Here is a 12,578-nt window from a genome sequence, read left to right as displayed (position 1 = left end):
AACGTAAAACCCTATTCTAAAACTGTTCACACCTTCGTTCGCCAACGCTAACACCCGCAAAAAGCACTTTGGGGCCTCAAACTATTGGGGCCCCTATTCTAAAACTCTCTAGTAATATTACTCCCCATATTCATCTTTCTGGATCCGACAAGAACAATACATCTCATTTTCGTTATCATCACTCGATATCAAATCGCCGACAGAGTGTAGGTCTGTTGTCGCACGCCTGATGCACAAAGTCGCATTCTCAGTTAGCAGAATCGCCAATCAATTATTTGAATATTTATTTATTTATTTTCAATATTCTCAAGGCACGGGGGCCTTAGAGAGAGGAGGCGCATACTTTAATATCAGCGGTAACTTTCTTGAACTTGTCGACGTCGGTGATGGTAGATATGGAGGCAGGGAGGTTGTTCCAGTCGTTTGTAGTAAGAGGTATACATGAATTAAAACAAAGGCTGGTTTGACAGTGCGGAATCCCTGCTTTGAAGTTTTTGCCAATGTCGGACGAGTGAGTAAGACGAGCAACTATTTACAGGTTATGTTTACAAAAGTGGTTGCAGCGCTGACCGGTTAGATTCACCGTGCGAGCCCAGTTCGTTCTTCCTTCTCTTTTCTCAAGTGATGGCGCCAACGCACCTCGTTCAAACAATCAAATGCCACACGCTTATAGCATAATCCCCCGGCGGCAGAAGCGACGTCTCGGAGCGTCTAAATGTCATCACTGGGAGGGTGATACTGCTTCAGTCGTGTGACGTGCACGATACCACTGTACTGGGAAGCAGATGGGGTGTCAGGGGTGATCTGATAGGTGACGGGAGTCACGGCACAAAGCACTTGGTATGGGCTTGTGTAACGAGACAGCAGTTTTTCTGACAGGCCGGCCTGACGCGACGGAGACCATAGAAGCACCAAAGAACCAGGCGGGAGGTGCACGTCTCGGTGTCGCCGGTTGTACAAAACGCCTTTGACTCTCGGGATTTCAGAACGCGGTCACGGGTAATTGCTCTTGCGTGGGCACAGTAGGCGATGGCGTCAAGTGCATACTCACTGGTCGGTGCCGCGTGAACAAGGAGGGTTGTGTCAAGGGGCAGTGCTGGTTCTCGGCCGAACAGAAGGAAAAATGGGGAATAACCGGCTGGGTCGTGGCGCGAGGAATTATAAGCAAATGTCACAAACGGGAGAGCGAGGTCCCAGTCAGTGTGGCCTGAAGAGATATTTTGCGAGCATGTCTGTGTGCCATTGGGACGCTCCATGAGGCCATTTGTTTGTGAATGGTACGACGTGGATAGCTTGTGCCTCGTGGCACAGGACTGCAGGATGTCCGCGATAGCTTTTGATAAGAATGTCCGGCCACGGTCTGTGAGAAGTTGTCGCGGAGCTCCATGTAATAGAATGACGTTGCGTAGAAAATCAGCGACATCTGTGGCACAGCTTGTAGGAAGCGCTCGGGCGATGGCGTAGCGCGTGGCGTAATCCGTGGCCACAGTGATCCACCTGTTCCCAGAGGTAGAAAGAGGAAAAGGGCCAAGTAAGTCCAAACCAATGCGAAAGAATGGTTCCTCAGGAATGTCGAGTGGTTGAAGGTACCCATTGGAAAGCGTCGATGGTGTCTTGCATCGCAGGCATTTCCCGCGTGCAGCTACGTATCTTCGAACGGAGCGAGCTAGCCCTGGCCAAAAGGAGCGTCGGCGGATCCGGAGGATCGGAGGTACGTGACACACCCAGGTGACCGGCAGTGGGGAGGTCGTGAAGTTCGTGGAGAACAGCCGCTCGAAGGTTAGAGATCACAAGGAGTAATGCAGGGCCACCGGAGTGAACGTTGTGGCGGTAGAGTACGCCATCTTGAAGTGTGAATAAGTGACGGGAACTGCTGGCAAGTGACGATTCCAGGTGGTCAATGATGGTACACAAGGACGGGTCACAGTGCTGCAGAGGCAATCTGCGTCCTGGTGTTGGCGTCCCGACTTGCAAGTCACTGTGTAAGGATATTCTTGTAGTCGGAGGGCCCAACGACCGAGCCGGTCAGCAGGATCCTTGAGCGACGAAAGCCAACAGAGCGCATGATGGTCTGTGATTACTGAGAAGGGCTTGCCAAATAAATATGTACGGAACTTTGAAATTGCCCAGACGAGGGCAAGACATTCGCGCTCAGTAATTGAATAGTTGCACTCTGCAGTTGTCAGGAGCCGGCTAGCGTAGGCTATAACATGCTCATGTCCGTGTTAACCTTGCGATAAGATGGCGCTGATCCCATAACTACTGGCATCGGTCCGGACCTCTGTAGGTGCGGACGGGTCAAAGTGGCCCAAGACTGGTGGATTGGTGAGAATCGTGATAAGGTGTGAAAATACAGCAGCCTGAGGGGGACCCCACGTAAAAGGAACGTCTTTCTTCAGAAGTTCAGTGAGTGGTCAAACGATTGCTGCAAAATCTTTCACGAACAGTCTGAAATAAGAACAGAATCCCACAAAACTCCGGATGTCTTTGTCAGACTGAGGTACAGGAAAAGCCGTTACTGCTCGAAGCTTCTCCAGGTCGGATTGTACGCTGGAAGCATCGATGAGATGGCCTAGCACTGTAATCTGTCGGTGCCCGAAGTGGCACTTCGATGAGTTTAATTGGACCGCAGCCTTGCGGAAGATGTCAAGGATAGCTGCGATGCGCTCAAGGTGCGTCTCAAATGTAGGAGAGAACATAAGAACTTCGTCGAGGTAACAAAGGCAAGTTGACCATTTGAAACCTTGAAGCAGAGAGTCGATCATCCGTTCGAACGTGGCGGGGGCATTGCATAAACCGAAGGGCATAACTTTGAATTGGTAGAGGCCATCAGAAGTGACGAAAGCGGTCTTTTCTTGGTCTTGCTCATCGATGGAAATCTGCCAATAACCAGAATGAAGGTTGATGGACGAAAAGTATTTGGCACTATGAAGACAGTCAAAAGCTTTGTCGATTCGTGGTAAGGGTAAACGTCCTTTTTAGTGATTCGGTTTAGGTGGCGGTAATCAACGCAGAAACGCCACGTGCCATCTTTCTTTCTGACGAGCACAACCGGCGACGCCCAAGGACTCTACGAGGGCTCAACAATGCTTCTGGTGAGCAACTTGTTTACTTCCTGCTGAATAACTTGCCGCTCTACCGTGGACACACGATACGGTCGGCGATGAATGGGACCACCGTCACCTGTGTTTATCCGATGCTTAACAAGGGACATCTGACCAAGTGGTCGATTGTTAGAGTAATATCATTGACTTCGTCATGCTACAAACTAATTCAGCATATTATCACCAACCATATCACCAAAATTTTAGAAAGAAATTCTATAATAACAGATTGTCAGCATGGCTTAGAAAACGCGGTTCAACTACGACATAACTATTAACTGTAATTCATACGTTTGCGAAATCCTTGCACAGTAACAGTCAAATTGATGCTCTTTTTTTAGATTTTGGTAAGGCACTTGACAAAGTAGTTCATTATAAACTGATTCAAAAAATTAGAGATAATAATCTTCTTAACATTGTAGTTTGTTAGATAGCAGCTTATCTTTCGGATCACGTGCAGTTTGTTTGAATTGAAGGTAACAACTCCAGCTGTCTTCCTGTAACATCCGCCATACTCCAGGGTTGCGTCGTGGGGCCGTTGCTGTTTCTACTCTACATATATGACATTGTCACCGTGTTACACCAGGTACACAAATAAGATTGGTTGCGAACAACTGCGTCTTATTTTGCAAAATATCTTAACTACATGACCAGACCAAACTTGATCTAAGCTTACACAATATATAAGAATGGTGTGATAGGTCGAGTATGGTCTTGAACAAAGACAAAACAGTCTGTCTCACTCAAGAGCTTTCAATGACAAAGAACTAATAAACAAGGGTGATCAGTCCGACCCAGTGACCACAAGTGAGACTGTTTATGAGACTGTTTAGTGAGAGTATATTAAGTGAAGCCAAGAGAGAGGCATCCTTTAATATAACTCATAATCATTCCCATTTAATGCGAACGCTTTTATATTTACCACAGCAGTGCGAAATCTCGGTCTGGCTGTAATGTGAACACTATAGCGCTACCTGAGCGCGAAAATCGCGGCCCACTTTTGCTCAAACTATCGCGGCAGTTAGGGAAGCAAAAACAAGAGAACGAAATGTCGTTTTGTTTTCTTTGTACATACCTGTACCATCGTCGAAGCGCAATAACCACGGCCGACTTGATTCCACGTGCATTTTTTGTGCCATTGATGGTGTACGAGAGTATATAGCCACTGCAAAAGACAATGATAGAGTTTCAAAATTACGTGGCGTAAAGACTTAGAAAAGCGCAGATAAAAAAATAATCCGACGCTCAAAGCTAAAACTGCGGACGCATATCATTGATGGCAACATTGGCTTCAGAGTCATCAATTGGTCAAGCGGTTGAGTCTTAATCTCGAAACTACTTCAGAGCTTAGGTTCTTCAACGCGCAAAGAGATCTCAGTACACAGGTTATTGTAACGCCTCCTGCAACACAACGCAATCACCATAACGAGAAATTGAACGCGCTACCTTAATCCGAGCAGCAGGTGTCTTACAGAACGTTGAATAGATACGAGTTTTGATAGGCGCTGAAAATTAAGGGATGGCTGCACAACGTATGGCTGAGCAGATGATCACCAGCGACCGTTCGCACGAGGCATTGTACCCGTGGATAAATTTACCCACTTAGTACAGGTGGCAGTAAGCAGAGTAAGTTATTGAGTTACAGAGGTGAAACATTTTGCGCAAGTGTCATTCCTTTGTCGCTAAATGACTATCTTGTGGAAACTTCTGTAAAGTGAGGAAAGTATTTTATCCACGGGTAAAATGCCTCGAAGAAGTAGCGTCGGGTTGTGATGTACTCGTGATCGGCTAGTTATTTGCCGAAAGCCTCATATAATGTATAGCTACCACGATTAAGTCTCACGTGTGAAACGTCATTACGAGTGTTGCAGAACGGAACCGTGGAAATGGGCTGGGGTTCGTTATGGCACTCTCTGCATGTCCTGTATCTTGGTTGAAAAATATGGTGTGCTATTGCGCTAACGGGATTTTTTTTTTTTTTGATGAGCTTTTGTACTGCAGCCAACGCCACGTTTCAGTGTTCGCTAAACAAACAAAAAAAAGAAAGAGAGCCCGCTAACTCCCTTGTCCAAAAGCAGACGTGACAGTGAAAGATTTACATTTACAGCCAGATGCAGATTTTTGTTTTGTTCGAGATGGTAAGTATACGTATACCATAAATTGTTATTATCGCTATGTCCGGGCCCAACGGCGAATGGGCCCGTTTGATGAAGATGACCTCAAGTACCCTGCCGCATGCTCAAAGTGCAACATGAGGAATGAAAATTTTAATGTCTAGCCCTCTTTTGCCTATATCGCGGTCATTATTCCCGTGATCAGCGAGGGCTTAAAAAAAATAGCAGTTTCACCCAAAAGGCGAAGTATCGATTGCGATAGCAAATTAGCAGACAGCCATACGAAGCAAGGGTAGTGCTTTTATCGGGTGGATCAAGGTAAATATTCGGTTGCTAACAAATTTAACAAGCATGATTTCAGCGCGCACAGCATACATGAACACATCACACTCGATGATCGTGGACACTCGCTGTCAAAACAGTGACGCGAGGAAACGCTTCAGCAGCAGCGAGCGAAGTGACCTTCGTGCTGCCTATGGATTCAACGCAAACCGAGCGCCGAGAACACGCAGCACGCACATAAGCCCGACGACGACTCTGCCCCCAACGCCGGCTGCGTGACAGCGCGCAGCCGCCACATGCACAGCTGCAGCCGGAGTAGCACGCGGAATTGCTTTTGCGAGTTGTTCAACAGTTTAGTTGTAGCATAAGCGAAAAAATATCCAGTATACGCAAGCGCAGAAAGTTCTGTAAACGTGTGCGCAAACCATTTTGGGCTTGCAATGTTTTCTTGCGCATTTTCCTATACTATAATTATCTCACCAGCGATAGCTGACATCAACGAGAACATACAATTTTAGCCACGAGAATCTGCGAGAGCTCGACCGAAGCGTCATTAATTAAACGTACGTGCATTACATGCTAAGAGAGAGAGAGAGAGACAAGAAAAGAGAGAACGGTGTCAGTCAACTATCAAAACCTAAAGCATTCCTTCGATCTTCTGATGAAGGGAACTCGCTGCGTTAGTCGAAGTATTTGTTTGGACACTGCTCCTGGCCGTAAGTCAAATTTCAGCAATTCATTATTACACTATACTTGATCTCAATTGAAATTCGGTATATCTCGCATGCTTCAAGGCATAACGGAAAGAATTATGCGTAGTTCACGAAAAGCCCAGTGCTTATTTTAGCCCACGAAAACCGCGTAATCGTCGTGATGAGAAAAAACGCTCTTCTTGTGAGATGATATTTTTTTTTGTGTGTGTGTAGAAGCTTCGTTAGAGTGTGGAGATTTGTTATGGGTTCAATAAAAATACTGGTTATCACGTATAACAAAAATTTAGCGAAACAACAAAAAATATTTACGACTTACCTTATCAGAAAAAAAAACTATTTCATTCATAAAAACAAAGGTTATCAGAAGGAACAAGTTGTAACAGAATGAGCCATCTGAAAATACGGGACCACCCTAAGATATAAAATCATCCGTGTCTTTAGGCTAAACGGAGGCGGAAGTGCCACTTTTTCACGTGCCTCAAGAAGAAAAAGGTATCCACGGCCATGAAGCCAACCGCCGCTAGCGTGGAGTCGTACCGGTCGAAGTACGAAAGCTGCAGCATCATCCCACCTGCGCGAGAGAACTACGCATCAGCGGAGGCGCAAATGCTGGGAACAAAGGCGATTCAATTCGGGGTCATTAGCACATCACACGAGACTGTCATCCAAATGGGCTGGATCAAATGCCCTACCTCGCGGAGCATCAGGGAAAAACTTTAGCTGCTCTCGTTGTTTTGTAGTTAGACACTGAAGCTGAATACTGGGGCCGAACTCCAACAAAGCTTTTCAATCGCAAATGTTCTTTGCGATTTGCCGACCGCCTTCGCTCATAAAATGTCCAGTATCAAGATTGGCAGGAATTTCCTCTTAGAAAAAAATGATACAGTAAGAGGTTTTTTTCTGAATATGGGTGCTGGTTCTTTGCTATCGTAACACTACGCATGACATAAGTTCTAAACGTTAATCTAATAGCAATGAATTTAAAAAATCGGCGATGAACCTTCTGTTTCAATCAAATATCTACCGCCAAGAGGCAAGGCGCAAAGCCTCTGTGAAAAGTTCTGATGCTGCTCCGCCAGTGGCAAGGGCCCCGCATTCACAGAAACCTATCGCGCTAGAGTTGTTCGTGTAAGAGAAAATTTCAGCCAATCCCGATACTGGACATATAGATAGCGAGTCGGCCAATGGCAAATGTCACGAAAGAAAAGCTATGTGATTTAGACGCAAGGTGCGCAGCCGAACCACATCACAATCATCTTGTATAGCATGCATAACGCTCCGAGACTTGCGACAGTGACGAGCTCCTCACTGTCGCCGTAAGATTCACACCACGGAACGAATTCCGCAGACGCACGCGACGTAGCTTAACCTGCAGCAAATCGCGCCTATCGCAGCTCATCTCCGGCGTCCTTGTGTGACGACATTCGGTGACACGGAGTCATGTTCGTTCGTGGAACCCGGCCCACCGAATAGCTTAAGCAACCGAAGTGATCACCCCATTTGCGTGACGGGTTCCCTGTGCATGGTAGCGTCCTTCTTTTCGCCATGTGTATAGATTAGACATCAAAAGCATGCGCATGCACAGTCATGTTGCTGTGGACGACTAGTCCATTGTGTTAGAGTATCATCTTCTTTCATTTCTGATTCTTCAAAGATTCACCTTAGTAATTAAGGTAACGGCACCCTCCCCTTGTATTTATTAAAAAAATATTATGGGGTTTTACGTACCAAAACCACTTTCTGATTATGAGGCACGCCGTAGCGGAGGACTCCGGAAATTTCGACCACCTGGGGTTCTTTAACGTGCACCTAAATCTAAGTACACGGGTGTTTTCGCATCTCGCCCCCATCGTGTACTTATTGCAAATATAGATATCTATATGTGTACTCAACGGAAATGCTTTAAGCAGAACTAGGAGCGTTGTTCGGAAGCGTACAAACCGGCATAAGTAAAAAAAAAACAACTCTGTGCATTGGAACATTTACTCCATATTACATCAATCTCAGTATTTTGATGATGTGGGCGAAATGCCGTCCCCTAAAATTCATTTCAAATTCGAAAACAGCTGAAGACGTTCCCACTCGGACTTATATTTATACAAACTTTATGTTCGAAACACAAAGGCGCTCCAAATGGAATGCATGGCACGCAAAAAAGGAAAGCAAGACAAAGGACATTGAACCTCGCAGCTGTAACATCCCGCTGACCATCGTGGCTATGCATGTACTATAGCTGCTTTGAGGGTAAACTCGGAAACGAGTTCAGGGCCCAGCGTGCCCATAAACGAGTTCACGAAGCAGTTGAGCGGCCGTTCTTGCCGCATTTGAGCTTGAAAGCATGGCCTGCCACAATCACAGTGAAAAAGCTCAAACAGTATGCGCAACGCGTCGTGCACTCTCTGCGGCACTCACCGCTCGCGAATGAGTATTCAGAACCAGAGTGGCCGAAGACAACGTAGTAGATGCTGATGGCGCGAATTCCATGCATGAAGCGGAGCCTGTAGGAGCCCGACGTCTTCTGGGCGGTTGACGCAAGCAACTTGAGGTTGGCCGGCACGGAGAAGCTCCGCAGGACTCTCACGGCCGCTGTTGCAGAAGAGGCCATCACGAAACTCTGGTCAGGCGAGCGGTGTTTGTAACTGGACTGTCTTGTAGCCAATCACGTGCAGCGAGTGGTTTACAGTGTTATTATGCTGCTGTGCACTCTATCAAACAGTGAGTACGTACCGGACAGTGCAGTCGTTCTCATGTTGAAAAGCTTCTGTAATGAAACTAGAATTGACTTTTACCCGGTTCGACTCTCAGGGGGGGGCAGTGGCTAAAAATGAATTCAATAAAACAACTAGCTCCCTGAAAGACATGTCGAACCGGGGATTCCAGTTCACGCTTGTCGGCACGCCATTTCCGCTCATCGTGTGAATGACCCTGGTAAGTAACAAAAAAAAAAAGAAAAGAAAACGAATAACCGTGCGTGAGACGCGGCACTTCATTTCCGCGCAGGGTTATGAGCACAATGCCCTCGTTGATCTACTGTGGCAAAGTATATCCTCTGACAAATACGTGGAATGACTTCAATAAGCACGTTATTAGCACGATCAGTACATCTTACCAACAGCGACTACGAAATCCGCCGTTTTCCTGAGTTCGATCGATGCAGATGACATCGCATATTTGCATGGCGTATACCGTATAACGCACGGAGCTGAGTAATTCAGATACTTTACTGTCCTAGCTTGAGCATGGCGTAAAATCACATTTACCCGGGGCATGAACTTCTACTTCTCTATGTTAGATGACTTCAGATACATAATGAGCGGCAGCAATTTCTTTTCCCCTGAAGATAGGGAGGCAGACATTAGGAAAAAAGGAGGACTTGGAGATCGTGCAGCAAAAAGTTTTGACTTTGAGAACTACAGCGGTATGATTATGGCATCCGAAATCGAGTAGCGCTCGCGTGTCCCGTAGGCAATATATCTTTATTCAGAATTCCCTGCTAGCTCCGCACTATTGGACGCGTGCTTCGTATATCCTGTCTTTTCCGACGGCGCCATAAGGTGTAGCACAGATGGTACCATGTGAGCAGAACAGGTACCCGTATTCGCAAAAAGTTGTGCCTGCAAGTATTCGTAAGGGGAGATACCAGCCAGTCGTGATGTTGGACATAGAATTAACAAAGACGGACCACCAATGGCGAACACCACTTGTGAACAAAAAGCTTCATGAATGCCATCCCAGGTCATTGTTCGAAAGACAGGGGTGGGCGGATCTCTGCGTCTAATAAAGTTTTCAGCTTTCATATTTTACTCTGAAGCACCAAGGCTTGCCCTTTACCAATACTGTTATAAGCAAAATTGGCATAACTGCCTCACAGGAAAACCACCATTTCTGAATTTCATGAGCTCAAATACAGTAGCTTAAAGTTAAGAATAAAATAAACGTAGACAACAGCATTTTTTTTTTGTTGCAGACTCTAGTACCCGAGGTAGTTAGAAACCTTATTCTCCTTAATCCAAACAGGACAATATGTTGGCGTCATACGCTAACCTTTCGCTTTCGCGTGGTCGGATGCGTAAGCGTCCGCTATGGTCCCAGCCGCCATTAGCAAGACCACGGTGGCAAGGGCACCCCTACGAAGACCACAAGATGCAACGGGGTATGAGTACCGGGGATAAATTATCGCGTTGAAAGTCGCTGTCTGCTGATGCTTCGAGATCGCCAGTCCCTTACACATTCCGTCACTTGAATTTCAGGTCGCTATATGCTCGAGACCTCCCCTGCAATGTGTTTCACTCAAAGATCTGCACCCAAGTTTCCTCCCAGTCGAATGTTGTTTATTTATTATCTAATGGAAATGTTGGCAACAGGCACAACACGTCGCTGGCCACGTTAAATTGTTGAATGATCATTGAAGTGCAACATTTCGGCTATATAACAGCTTACAATGAAATGCGGGCCAATTCGTTTGCAATAATATATATATATATATATATATATATATATATATATATATATATATATATATATATATATATATATATATATATATATATATATATATATATATATATATATATATATATATATAGTTCCGTGTGGAAAGACAGAGACGAAAGATGCTATTTACACGCTATTTACACTGGAGCCAGGCAGCCAGGCTGACACTCGCTCGTGCCAAGGGCACCGACCAACTTGTTCGTCGTTCTCGCTTTGGCTCGTCTCTTGCGCATCGCTCGATGATATCGTAATATTACCCCCCGGCGGTAAAAGCACCGTCACGGTGCTGTTAAATATCCAAGGTGCATGGAGAGTTGTAGGGCTTGAGTCGGGCAACGTGGCCAATGTCACTGATTGTCACAGCGGAGGACGTAGTGGGCGTGGCTAGGCCGATTTTACGCGATGGTGACCAAAGCAACACGAGGGCGCCGGGCACAAAATGGGCATCACGGTACCCGCCGTGGTTGCTCAGTGGCTATGGTGTTAGGCTGCTGAGCACGAGGTCGCGGGATCGAATCCCGGCCACGGCGGCCGCATTTCGATGGGGGCGAAAAACACCCGTGTACTTAGATTTAGGTGCACGTTAAAGAACCCCAGGTGGTCGAAATTTCCGGAGTCCTCCACCACGGCGTGCCTCATAATCAGAAAGTGGTTTTGGCACGTAAAACCCCACAATTTAATTTTTTGGGCATCACGGTGACGGAGGTCGTAGCGTTGTTTCTGCTTGTCTTGAGACACTTGTAGACGAGCGCGCGCAAGTTGGCGAACATGGTCTGCATGGGCGATTGCATCACGGGCATAATCGCTAGTTGAATCTGTGGCGGGCGGAAGCACAGTGTCCATTGGTAGCGTCGGTTCGCGGCCATAGAAGAGGTAAAACGGGGAAAAGCCAGCAGTTTCGAGACGGGAAGAGTTGTATGCAAAGGTAATGTAAGGTAGAGCCAGGTCCCAGTCACGGTGGTCGTCTGAAGCGTATTTGGATAGCATGTCTGTAAGGGTGCGGTTCAAACGCTCAGTGAGGCCATTCGTTTGGGGGTGGTAGGAGGTGGTAAATTTATGCTGTATTGATCAGGCATGCATGATGTCGTCAATGACATTGGCCAAAAAGGTGCGGCCGTGGTCTGTAAGCAATTGACGCGGAGCACCATGCATCAAAATGATATGTAGGAGGAAGTCCGCAACATCAGTTGCGCAACTTGTCGGAAGAGCGCGGGCTATGGCATAGCGGGTCGCGTAGTCCGCCGCGACTGCAACCCACTTGTTTCCTGGAGTAGATTCCGGAAATGGGCCGAGAAGGTCTAAGCCGACACGATGGAAGGGCTCGGCAGGGATGTCCAGCGGCTGCAGGTAACCAGCGGGGAGCAGGGAAGGCTTCTTGCGTCGTTGGCAAAGTTCACAAGCGGCGACCTAACGTCGTACGTAACGGGCAAGGCCCGGCCAGAAAAAACGGCGACGTACACGGTCATAGGTTCGAGATACGCCGAGGTGTCCTGCCGTTGGTGCGTCGTGAAGCCCTTCTAGAACGGTGGAGCGGAGCTGTTTAGGTATGACAAGCAGGAACTCAGAGCCGTCCGGATGAAGGTTACGATGGTACAGAGTACCGTCGCGGAGGACGAAGAGGCGTAGAGCAGCATCGGTCGGAGAGTGTTGAAAACGGTCGATGAGTGCTCTGATGTAGGCGTCACGGCGTTGCTCGTCGGCGAAATGAAACAGCTGGGATACAGAGAATACGCAATAAGCACTGACAATATTGGAGGAGTCAGAGTCGTCAACAGGGTAACGCGACAAACTGTCAGCGTCTTGGTGCAGGCGGCCAGACTTGTACACCACGGAATATGAAAATTCCTGTAGCCTCAAAGCCCATCGACCTA

At 47.0% G+C, this 12,578-nt stretch overlaps 1 protein-coding gene across 1 annotated transcript; it reads right to left on the bottom strand.

Moving 5' to 3' along the window:
• Nucleotides 1-6,650: 6,650 nt before the first annotated feature.
• On the bottom strand, nt 6,651-10,333 carry LOC135914825 (uncharacterized). Its single transcript, XM_070529788.1, has 3 exons — nt 10,258-10,333; nt 8,626-8,799; nt 6,651-6,784 (listed from the first exon to the last, which is right to left on the bottom strand). The coding sequence occupies exons 1-3, from the start codon at nt 10,310-10,312 to the stop codon at nt 6,651-6,653; spliced, it is 363 nt and encodes a 120-aa protein (XP_070385889.1). The 5' UTR covers nt 10,313-10,333.
• Nucleotides 10,334-12,578: the final 2,245 nt, after the last annotated feature.

Source organism: Dermacentor albipictus, unplaced genomic scaffold (assembly GCF_038994185.2).
Source record: "Dermacentor albipictus isolate Rhodes 1998 colony unplaced genomic scaffold, USDA_Dalb.pri_finalv2 scaffold_30, whole genome shotgun sequence".
Classification (NCBI taxonomy): Eukaryota; Metazoa; Arthropoda; class Arachnida; order Ixodida; family Ixodidae; genus Dermacentor; species Dermacentor albipictus.
The sequence above is the reverse complement of the archived record's forward strand: the minus strand, read 5'-3'. Positions and strand labels throughout refer to the sequence as shown.

What these genes read in the sequence shown, in the direction of transcription:
- LOC135914825 (XM_070529788.1), bottom strand. Translation starts at nt 10,312, where the DNA reads ATGGCGGCTGGGACCATAGCGGACGCTTACGCATCCGACCACGCGAAA. An exon ending in CGACCACGCGAAAGCGAAAG is followed by an intron (nt 8,800 to 10,257) that starts GTTAGCGTATGA and finishes CTTCTGCAACAG; the next exon opens with CGGCCGTGAGAGTCCTGCGG. An exon ending in TGAATACTCATTCGCGAGCG is followed by an intron (nt 6,785 to 8,625) that starts GTGAGTGCCGCA and finishes TCTCTCGCGCAG; the next exon opens with GTGGGATGATGCTGCAGCTT.